General features: G+C 41.8%; 1 protein-coding gene across 2 annotated transcripts in view; it reads left to right on the plus strand.

The window, feature by feature from the left end:
- The window catches only part of LOC145992141 (multicopper oxidase 3-like), a 104,410-nt gene extending 95,995 nt beyond the window's left edge, over positions 1-8,415 (plus strand). For both annotated transcript variants that reach the window (XM_083128408.1, XM_083128407.1), the window contains exons 9-11: positions 3,435-3,665; positions 5,519-5,737; positions 7,109-8,415. In XM_083128408.1, coding sequence (XP_082984534.1) covers positions 3,435-3,665; positions 5,519-5,737; positions 7,109-7,260 — 602 coding nt within the window. In that variant the 3' untranslated portion in view covers positions 7,261-8,415. The remainder of the gene's footprint in view (positions 1-3,434; positions 3,666-5,518; positions 5,738-7,108) is intronic.
- Positions 8,416-12,388: the final 3,973 nt, after the last annotated feature.

The raw sequence follows: 12,388 nt of genomic DNA on the forward strand, positions 1-12,388 counted from the left end.
AAAAACTATAGTTACCTCAAGATTTGCATGTAAATGTTTATATTTCGACGTAACTATTTACCATTTTACATTTGCATTATATGTGTAATACACGACGCAACTATTGTTACTTCTTTCGTTGAATGTTGTATCCTTTACATAAACAGAATTAAATAAATGCAAAAACAAACATTAAGATACATTTTTTACGGAAAATAAAGCACACTGCACTTCCTACGAACCGGGGCACCTGCGTGCAACTGAATTGTATGTAATCTTGGTGGCGCGCAATGAATTAGATACGCGAGACAGCCCGCATAAACAAACTACGATTGCGCAATAAATAACGGTGCTGTGGAGTAACAATGCATTCTAAAAATAACTTCAAACAATGGTCAACACTTTTCTCGCTTGGTCTGCATGTGTATGGCGACAAACCGAAAAGTTTCTCGCTAACCAATTTTTTCGTGTTACGGTCTGATGATTTATACAAAATATCCAATAACTCTCCTCGTAAGCAAATTAATTCACTCAGGCGAAGAATATCATATCTACAAACCTCATAGATCCCGTAGAAAAAACTGGCGAAGTTGTTAAAGCGGTTTGATATTTATGGCTTTTGAAGTATTTACTAGAAAAAATGAAGCGTTTTGCAAAATTGCGTAATTATGAAAAATTCAGATCACATGAATTTGACAGGTTATATAATGCCGTCAGTAAATAGAGCATAGAAAACTCTACAGGATAATGATTTCACTGTTTGAAATTTTTGACTTTTACATTTTGTAAATTTTGTAACATCTCGCAACGCAGCGGTGGTAGAGAAGGACAGAGCTATTTGCTCCATTTACTTCCATACTGACTTTTAAGGTTGAGACACTCTATAGTCGATCTCTCAATGCAGCATGCAGCCCTTCTCCACGTTTTCTGGAACGAACAAATGACGGTCGATTACGAGAATCTAAAAAACGCAACAGGTCCCACCACTCGGGCACGAAAAGGCCGTTTCAGATAACATTGTCGATCTTCCTTAAAGACGTTGCTATCACGAAAGTGGGAAGACTTCCGTAAAGAGAGCATTGTGTCTATTTTTAAACTCAAGCCCGCTTGCGAAACGGTCGGTAGATGTCGCTTTCGTGGAAAACATAACCTTTGCCTCCCCCAATTCTCATGAACGTCGTTTAACTTATTTATTTCACTTCGAGGAAAGTGGAAAATCGATCCGCACATGACACAGAGAGAAGACAAGGTAATTCTATCCGTTTTTCACTCTCACTTTCACGGTATACCCAGCGTCGAATAACATGGGTACCCGGGGGAAGCCCTGGGGGGTAAAGGCGGTCAGGGGCGTGGTGCTGATCACATCACCCCCACTCACGACCGGATCAAGAAAGTGTGGGGCGTTACCCCCACACCCCCTATACGCCTTCATGGCGTGGTGCTAAGCACAGGGGAACGCTTTTTTACGAATCATTTCTTTAGGGAAGCGTTTAATAAGTCAAAGCAAAATGGAATAAATTAAAGAAATATGTCCGTTTTTTTCCGTAACCTGTCGGTAAAGTTTTTTTAAAAAAAACATCAGTTTTAAGAAAATGAGAGTGGCGAAATTTAATGATTAAAAAACTTCTGTAATTGGTTAATCGAATATTGCCGCTTATCAAAAACCATGCACATGAATTTGGAAATGGGATATCATTCCACGAAGCTTTCTTCTGAGGTTTTTTGCCACTTCGTCACTCGTAATAGCTTATATTCACTTAGGAAACATGTATTTGTATTCTTGTTATTTGGCGTCACATTTCTACCACTTCAACCAATCGCGACGGTAAGGATGAGTGGTAACAGTGGCGTTCCTAGGCTATGAATAGAAATAAATTTACCAATTCCTAAGAAATCAGGTTGCGAACTCCTAAGAAATCAGGTTGCCAACTCATAGGAAATCAGGTTGCCAACTCATAGGAAATCAGGTTGCCAACCCATACGAAATCAGGTTGCCAACCCATACGAAATCAGGTTGCCAACTCATAGGAAATTAGGTTGCCAACTCCAGAATCAGCATCATCATCTCACTGATATGAATAATAATATTTACAATTTCTGATCGATTTTTCTCCTGTATTATATTCTCTAGACTTCAGGCTTCGCAGGTAGCCTAGCTAGTCTAGAATATACGCTCCTGAGTGGTAATTATATGAAATTGGTGAAGGGACACTCATTTTTCAAAGTTTGTTTCACTTTACGCTGAGAGAGGCTAATCGCTACTGGATTTACAGTTTACAGCAAAACTCGAACCTCTCTGCAATATACCTTCGCCAGGTATCGAACCTGGAACCCTTTCATTACAAGGCTACAGGGTTACCTACTACTATGCCAGCGGGGAGGCTGAGAGTTGAGTGCTAAACACGTGACCTGACTAGCTCATAGTATGAAAACGGTTAAGAATGACAAAAGTTCATTTCATCACAGAAAATTTTTGTTTTAAATATTTTCCCCTGTATCTCGAACGGTTAGAGATACATGGCCCAAAAATCTAGAATATGTGTCATTTCCCAATGAATCTATAACAGTGTGTCCATTTTTAGGGGCATTTCATTAGGATGGCAAGCGTGACAAATCTATCAAATCTAGGTTTTTTACTGCACTGCAGTATGTTTGAGGTATAGGCCTACGTTTCCAGTGGCAGCGTCAGAAAAAGTGTGTTGGAAGGCACAAGTGACGTTAAAAGCATTATCTCGGTAAAGTAACAGGTACGGTAACAAGTGACGTGTCCAAGGGTGATTGGTGGGGTTTATGACCCCCCTTTTGGTCCAGCATTTCTAAAAAAAGAACGTCAAAGGCAGGATAATATGGCAAAATGAGGACTGACTACATAATGAAAATAGACATAACCCCTCTCTTTCGAAAATCCTGGGCACGCCACTGACGATAACATTGTGCAAAATGCAAATTTAGGCTAAATGAGCATTTATTAGTCTTGTTCTTGTTTGCTGGGGCCTCCCCGATGGCGTAATGGTAACGTCGTCTCCTTGTAATCAAGGGGTCCCTGGGTCGATATCCGGTGGAGGCACATGGTACAGTTGTTCAGATTCCACTTTAAACTGTAGGTCCAGTTCCGATTTGCCTTCCTGCGTATAAAGTGGGCTTAATACAGCATATCAAACAAACAAACTTCTTGTTTGCTGAAAGATAAGGGGAGTAAACTGGTAGACTTGGGGGCGCCCGCCCCCTTACCCCCTTTGGCACAGTTACTTACTTTTAGTTAGAACATCTGCGGTAATGGAAAAATCTCAGGTAGAACCCCATAATCAACTATTAAAATTAAGACACTCTTGCTAAAATTAGTTGTTGAAAAGGTGCACGTGCATTGTGTGGAAGTGTTGGGTAATTTATAGATTGACATATGCAAGTACAGCTTTATTGATATTCTAAAACGTTGATGTTTTGTTACATTTCAGTGTCACGTGACAAATACGTGGAAGTTCCTCAGGTGAACAACCTGACCTTCATGTTCCCGCCGTCCCCCATGCTGACGCAACCTCAGGATGTCCCAGCGGACCTCGTCTGCAACAAAGACTCCGTTCCCGCCAAATGCCTAAAAGAGAGAGACGGTGGTGACATCTGTGAGTGCGTTCATCAAGTGGACGTTCCCCTGGGATCTACCGTGGAGCTTATACTCATCGACCAAGGCGAGTGTCTAGCAGTTATAACATGGGAGTACAGGATCCAGAATATCAGGTGGTATAGTCGAATTATTTCCGTAACATCTCCAGCTGCGAGAGTAGTTGGCGAGCCTAGCAGTAGTGCTGAGCGTCAGCAAGAGCGTTAACGATAGGTGCTGGGTTAAGATGACGTCAGCGGCTCGCTTGTTGATTGGAGGCTTTGGGAGTTATGACTCGCTTCCAAGCTCTAACTGGACAACAGCCAGGGATGCTATGGAAATAATTTCACTCTAGTTACCTGTGCCGTATGGATGTGTAGATTGATAGGAGCTTGACATTTCCTACTCTGAGCTCCACATAAACGTGATACGATTGCCCTTAAACAGTTTGATTCAACTTGAGGCTACTTACAGCATTTTGTTTCAGTATTTATTTACATTAGAAAATGTGTCTAGAACATTACGATAAAAGACAAACCCAGTTGATCTAGTTTCACGTCATCATTACTATCACTATTTCTTTACTTTGTACTTTTCTTACTACTTTTACTATTACAAATACTTCTATTTTTGCTACTTGCTACTTTTCAGCCTCCTTCTTCTTATACTACTAATACTTTTACTACCTCTACCACCAACAACACCAATAATAGAGCTACTACAATACAGGAACTACTACTACTTCTATCACTATTTCTTTTAATACCAACACTGCGACTAGATCAATCTACTACTACTAATACTGTGACTATTTGTTTACTACAACTATGTCTTTAACTGCCTATACTACATCTACTACAATTTTATTAGCACTGCTGCTACCACCAAAAACTATTACTACTGTTGCTACTAATTCTTCTACTACCACTACTTTAACTCCACTACTACAATTACTTTTAGTATCACTACTACTTCTTCTATATCTACCGTTACTGCTACTATTACTTCTTTTTTAAAAACTACTGCTATTAGTTCTTTCACTACCGGCCTCCCCTATGGCATACTGACTGGTAACGCAAGGGGTTTCGGGTTCGTACCCATTGGAGGCACATACAGGTTCGGACCCATTGTAAACTGTAGGTCCAGTCCCGATTAGCCTTTCCGTGCATAAATTGGACTTAAAATACAAACTGAAACAATATACCGGGTGATACGTTTCAGATGTCAGAAAAGTAAACCCTTATACACGCGCTACAACGCCAGGGGTCTCGGGTTCGAATCCTGGTCTGGGCATAGATGTTTGTGAGTGTCTATTCATCAATTTCATATCATCACTCATCCCCATCTTCGCAAATTAGTTAAAAGTGGCACAAAAAGCGAAGTAAAATTAAGCAAATCAAACCAAAATATTACAACAAACTGTGTATACACCTCTTGTGTATAAAGGTTTACTTTTCTGACAACTCAAACGGATCACCCGGTATATTCAATTTTAGCTTTCAATTTATGAAGAAACATTTGCATACTGTTCTGCGTACAGTCACGGACACTTCTGGGTTGTAACAGTACCATTAAATTCAATGTAATTGTTATAACCTAGAAGTGTCCACGACTGTACTACCAATAGAAAAGCTATTTTGAATCTGGTTTTTAACGTGTTTTAGGCTCCTGCGCAGCCAAATGGTTGGCGCTGTTTCCTTTAGTGTGTGCGGTCGTGGGTTCGATTCCCAAAATTTTGAAGGTGACCAGAGTCGGAAGAGCAATTGGGTAACTACCTGAAAAGAAGAAAGAGCAGCAGATGCGCTGACCACTCATCAGCCAATCAAAAAGCCGCTTTGATTGTCCCTGTTGCCACCGAGGCTGTCACGCCATAGGGTATAGTTAGTTTTTAACACGTGTAAATTGATCGGATGTTAAATTTGTGTTCCTTAACAATTCCAGGGCGAGGTGGGGACAAAAACCACGTGTTTCACCTCCACGGTTACGCTTTCTACATCGTGGCCGCCCAGAAGCTGGGTCGACCAGTGGCCGCAGAAGAAGTGGAGAACTTGGAGAAGACTGGACAGATCGAAAGGAATCTAGTGAACCCTCTGCTGAAGGACACCGTGGCTGTCCCCAACAAGGGGTTCGTTGCTCTCAGATTCAAAGCCACTCAGGCGGGTAGGTATTACTTTTGTCATCTCGTGAACAGTCACCTGTTGTTTTTTTCTTGTTCAAAAGATGATTCCGTTAAATGTAGTCTGACTTTGCTCCACAAACAATTATAAACGACCAGGCCTGTTTTATATGTGTGGAGACGTGACCCCTGCTTCTCCCCATGTATACTCACCGGCAATAATAATGGGACACCTTCGCTGCAAGGCGTTATGTGGGTTGTCTAGCTCTACGGGATAAATGGATTTTAAAATCAAATTTTCAATGGCAGCTTCTACCACAGACTTAGATTTCCCATTTTTATTGTCGGTGAGGGTATCTTAAGTAATACAGTTAAGTTGTATTTCTAATATACGACATTTAAAAATATATATATATTGCTCATTTTGTGGCCCTTTTCAAAGCAAATGTAAAGGAATGTGCTCAAAAATAGGCTAATAACTATTTATTTTATTTAATGTACAGGGTGTCCGTTGATTAAAGTGTGAATGGAGTTCATTTGCATTATCTCTGAGGATATTTTAAAGGCTGCGACTATTTTCACCAGGCGGTGAGAATAGCATGTAGCTGAATCATAACGTAACATTGTATTTTATCTTATTTTATTATATTCATTGGCAGTGTTGCTAAACTTACTGCTAAGAAGTTTTTTTAAATTTAAAATGAGTGTGAGAATAGCAGAAAGTGCTGAAGACCAGAAATTACATGATCAGGTGTTGGAAAGTATTTGCCGAAGTAATTGTAATACTAAAAACCCTAAACCTGACCTGCCTAACCTAACAACGAAAGCATTTAGGAAGGTAATATCCCTTCGTACGTAAGTGACATATTAGCAGCACCAGTCCACCTTGCAGTGTTTTTTCAACTCCATGATGTGCAGAAATGAAGTACTTGTCTCCAGCACGAAAATAAATGCACACCAACCTAAGCTTCATACACATCAACAACTAAAGAATACACACAAGTGTAGCAGGCCAAGCCAGGTTGCAGATCTGGTGAAAATAGTCACTACGTATTTTAAATGACCCTTTACCTTTGATTGATTGATTTGCTTTATTTTACTTCGCATTTCTGACACTTTTGGCTAATCGCGATGAGGATGAGTGATGATATGATTCACTTGATGAATGGACACTCACAAATAACACCATGGCCATGCATGTGTTGTGTATATTATGTGCCTGTCCCTTTCTAACCTTACACTTTTATCATTTCTCAACGTGGTCTTCATCCCCTTTTTTAACTTTCACGTAGAGGTTTTAGAAAAGGGGATTTTCCTCGTATACTTTGAAGAGTGCAAAATGGCCATATATACAGAAGCACCAAAAAATTTTAACTCATTTTTTTCATTCTTCATGTGTTTTACTCATTCTCTAGGTTACTGGCTCCTTGAAGATCAACACCTGTCCCATTCCACGCGGGGACTCAACGTCATTCTTCACGTGGGAACCGAAGCCCAGTTGCCGAGGACACCGTACGATTTCCCCAAGTGTGGAAGCTTTCGTGGACCTGATTTCTTCCTGGCGTAACCAGCGCCGTTGTTGATTCCTGAACGTACCCTTACTGAACTGAACGTGTCGCTGCTTGAGCTACAGAAGTAAACCTGTGGATGCATATGCCAAGACAAAGACGTCCGCAGGATATTTTCAAGGGGTTGAGAGGGAAAGCGAGGCAAAGCGAGGCATATTCACCCCCCCATAACAGAATTTGCCCCTTCAAAAGACACTCCTGCAGTTTGAAGTTCCCATGTCCCTTCAACACATTACAACACAAATTAATGTGCCTTAAATGGAATTATGTGCTTGAAACATATAATTTTAGGTTGGCATTAATTTTTTCAGGAGTGACGTGCCCCTTAACCCCTTCCGGACGTCCATGTGTCCAGAGAGATTTATACTGTGGCATGTTCGAGCAGGTTAGTATTTCACCAATAGATGGCATTCGCTAATAAGCATGGAGACTCAATGTGATCAACTTAGACTTAGCATCTAAGTTTCAGAAATTTCGTAATTAATCATAAATAATTTGATTCTGCAAAAGACAATCAAACTTATATGGTCCTACTCGTAATGTTACAGTACTTATATCTTTATGACGATAATCGCCATGAAGTGGTTAAAAGGATAGTTTATTACTCTATGAACATCGTGTCTGTGTTGATAGGTGACCTCGAATATTGCATATGGCATTGATTAGTGACATTCTGAACAGCAACTTTAAGTGTTGATTGGTAAACTTTGCCACGGCGACTTGTGGGGTTGATTGGTGACCTACGGCACGGCAACATGTGGTGTTAATTGGTGACATTCTCGACCGTAATTTGTGGGGTTCATTGGCGACATTCTCCACGGCAACTTGTGGCGTTGATTGGCGACATTCTCCACGGCAACTTGTGGCTTTGATTGGCGACATTCTCCACGGCAACTTGTGGCGTTGATTGACGACATTCTCCACGGCAACTTATGGCGTTGATTGGCGACATTCTCCACGGCAACTTGTGGGGTTGATTGGCGACATTCTCCACGGCAACTTGTGGCGTTGATTGGCGACATTCTCCACGGCAACTTGTGGCGTTGATTGGCGACATTCTCCACGGCAACTTGTGGGGTTGATTGGCGACATTCTCCACGGCAACTTGTGGCGTTGATTGGCGACATTCTCCACGGCAACTTGTGGCGTTGATTGGCGACATTCTCCACGGCAACTTGTGGCGTTGAGTGACGACATTCTCCACGGCAACTTATGGCGTTGATTGGCGACATTCTCCACGGCAACTTGTGGGGTTGATTGGCGACATTCTCCACGGCAACTTGTGGCGTTGATTGGCGACATTCTCCACGGCAACTTGTGGCGTTGATTGGCGACATTCTCCACGGCAACTTGTGGGGTTGATTGGCGACATTCTCCACGGCAACTTGTGGCGTTGATTGGCGACATTCTCCACGGCAACTTGTGGCGTTGATTGGCGACATTCTCCACGGCAACTTGTGGGGTTGATTGGCGACATTCTCCACGGCAACTTGTGGCGTTGATTGGCGACATTCTCCACGGCAACTTGTGGCGTTGATTGGCGACATTCTCCACGGCAACTTGTGGCGTTGATTGGTGATCTTCGCCACGGCAACTTGTGCCGTTGATTGGTGACCTTAGATAAACTTCGGTACAGAAACCTGTGGTATTGATTGAAAATAATCGGCATAGAACCAGTGCAAATTGTGCCCATGGAGTTCATATGTAAGTGTTTTGGCCTACCCGAATCACAGTAAAAAGGAAGCCGGTTTATCCGAATACGAACTTCGAAACAAGTGCCATTGAACTGTTCATTTATGTCAATATCCACCTTACTTCTGAATTCCCCCAGAATTCCTTTCATCCCTTGATGGTTTTGGCTTCCTCCAGAAGGAGGCTCTGCACTCAGCGACCTTTTGCCTTGCCGACACAAGAGCTTCCTAATAACTCCTCCCTCAAGAGTGCGCGAACCCTGTTCAGGGCATGCAATGAGATCTTGAAAGCTCTTGTTACGTTCTCAGACGGGGTGTTGCCTTCCGCATAATGGACCCCTTTGTCGAGAACAAGATGTAATCAGGAGTTCGCAGGTACTGGGAAGAGTAGCGAGCGCCCTCCAACCCCCACCCACCCTCGACTGTGGCTTTCGGCGCATTTGAGAAAGGGGCGCATCGATTACGCCGCCTTTTGCCCCTTCTGCAGCTTTAGTTTGAAGTGTTTTAACAGTCTGGGAAAAGCTGTAAGCAATATTCTCTTATGTGTCTGAGAGACTGGAAAGGTCAAGTCTGTGCTTCACCTTTGCGAAGTCCATCGTAGACATTCCGCAACCGTATGTATGAATTACTTTTGCGTAACTACCCTAGCGCTCAAAATTAAAAGGATAGTCTGTATGTCAGTGACATGTGTGAGTGAAGGATCTGGACTACCGTATCTTACTATGACACGTGGTTCTAGGCTATGGAGGAAGGGAGATGACTATGTTGGCTTTTAAACGCCGTGGTTAGATACATCCATTTGGCGAAGCCACGTTGCCATGCCTACGTCATCCTGATTGCAGGCTTCTAAGAAATCAGGTTGCTCACTCCAGAAACGGGTCTGCTGCGGACACACCTAAACGACAAAACTAAATGCTAGAAGCTCCAAACCTGGTTCTCCTAACAATTCCTGACGTACAATTCCGCTTAGGTATAACAATGCATGTGTAGTTAGGTTAGGAGGGCCAGGTTTAGAGATCTTAGCATTTAGTTTTGGTGTTTGTTGCAAGCCGGGTCTGCCCCTCACCAGAAATACCAATCATCTTATTGAAGGGAACAAGTTTCTTAATGTCTAATCGATTGTTCTGTATTGTAGCCTCTGGGTTTCAGGCTTCATAGATAGCCTGGAACATACGCTCCTCATACATAAAACTAACTCCATGGTGCAACATGTCTTCGAGTCCTGCCATTGATGCGATATGTGGCAAGGGTATAAAGTTTCATCACCGCTCTCCTAATCATAGGGCGTTGCTGCTTGTTTTCCAGCTGTCCTTACGATGCTGGGCCAACAACAAAGTTTTAGAGCTCTCATCAAAGTGAGGATTCTAACTCTTCGGTTGTGGAGAGGGTTAAAGAAACTGTTCAACCCTTCAGCATCTTGACACAGTGTTCCACTTGTTCTGTTCAGTTTCCCTCACCCGGTTCAGTGCGCTGGTGAGTCGTCTTCATCTGAGACTCTTGCCTTCCGAGGTTGTTGGTATCGTGCTGATGCAGCGCGGTACCTACCTCATGGTGCTTCAGTAGATAGCTGGTAGCTCCTCCTTGCTGCCGTTACAAGAATGGTAAATGGAGATCTAAGGTGATTAGAGAAATGGCGAACGAATCTCGACATTTTGCCTATTATTGTCTATAGTATTTGGGAATTTGACTAATTCTAATGGAGAGGGCATCCTCTAATTTTACTTTGCTAAACCATATAATGCGTGAACAAAATTCAGTGGACACATTCTAACTAACTCTCTAGCCTTCTTAAACCCGAAAGTTTATGACTGCAGCAACACAAGCTTTCTATCTGTCCCTATCCTGGGCAAGTACAATTTAGTCTTTTCCATCCTTACCGATTCCTGTTATGCCCATCTCAACGTTATCATTCCATTTAGTCTTGGCCTTTCTACAGGTCCCTTACCATCAGGGTTCCCAACAAGAATTCTGTGAACTGTTTCATCTCCCATTCTTGCCACATGACCTTCCCACCTAAGTTTCCTTGATTTATTTATTCTAATAATATTCGGACATGAATAAGTGGACAAATTCTGCATACATTATTCGTTCTACATTGCACTACCATGCACTTGCGCACATGAAGAAACTGTATGTGTGTTTATACATGTCTTAACTTCTGCAATTTCGTTAATAATGGTTGGGTGATACAAGTAATAAATTTGGCTCGTACTTCGCTAGCGCTAACTAACTCTCTCTCTAGCCGTCTTAAACCCGAAGGTTCATGGCTGCAGCAACACAGGCCTTCTATCTGTCCCTATCCTGAGCAAGATCTATATACTATTTTCCATCCCTACCGATTTCCTTTAGGTCCATCTCAACGTTATCCCTCCATCTTTGTCTTGGCCTTCCTACAGGTCTCTTACCATCAGGTCTCCCAACAAGAATCCTGTAAACTCCTCTTTCCTCAGTACTTCGTTAGCACTGCACTATTTCAAGACAGTTTATATTAATATCTAAAATATGATGAAGAATAGCTAGTTTTGTGTATTTTTATGCAAATAAATTACGAGTTACAAATTGCGAGACATTATACTCTTCGAAATTACAAACTACATTATTTTATACCTTAACGCTTTGTATTGTTCTTGATTTTTACACAATAGTAATGAATGGAGATGAAGAACATTATCGTTACAGACCATGCCATCTGTAGTTGTGGCAGGAACTAATAGAAATTGAAAATAGTATACGAAAGGTACACTAGAATACATACACACCTGGTATGCAGCATTAGATCTTCTAGAAGTAGTGCCCAAGTGTAGACTTTGCCAACAGATATCATGGACCCGACATTTAATGAAGTCAAACAGCTAGAAACAAGCATGATAAGCGGCATGAGAATTGTATATCCAGAATATTCACGTTACTTCGTCTGTCGGTTTGGAAATCACACAAGGTCTCTCTGTCTCAAGTTACGATAAATTGTAGAAATTGATGTGTTTGTGTACTTTAAACACTCTCAATCAATGTACAATGACGTAATCGTTAACGCAACTCCAATCTGCCAAAAAAAAGCACTAGGTAGCGTACATAATCTTCCAGAGAGAAAAGGAAACCTCGCAACGAAGACATAACACCAGTGGCGTGCCCAGGATTTTCGAAACTGAGAGGTTATGTGTGCTTTTCCTGTGTAGTCGGTCCTCATTTTGCCATATTTTCCTATCTTTGACGTTCTTCTTTTAGAAATACTGGACCAAAAGGGGGGTTATAACCCACCAACCCCCCCTTCGGCACACCACTGTATAAGACTTTGCCTGTACATATCAGATGCATATTTCAGTGATCCCTTTTAGACACGGAAATGTATTAATCTCGTATAGTTTGCCGATTTCTTGCAGCGGTTTTTTTTTATATTTTTGTAAGTACTTTGTTAATTTGTTTTTTATGATACTGT

The sequence above is a fragment of the Lepisma saccharinum genome, chromosome 9 (assembly GCF_977018435.1).
Source record: "Lepisma saccharinum chromosome 9, izLepSacc3.1, whole genome shotgun sequence".
In the NCBI taxonomy this organism is placed as follows: Eukaryota; Metazoa; Arthropoda; class Insecta; order Zygentoma; family Lepismatidae; genus Lepisma; species Lepisma saccharinum.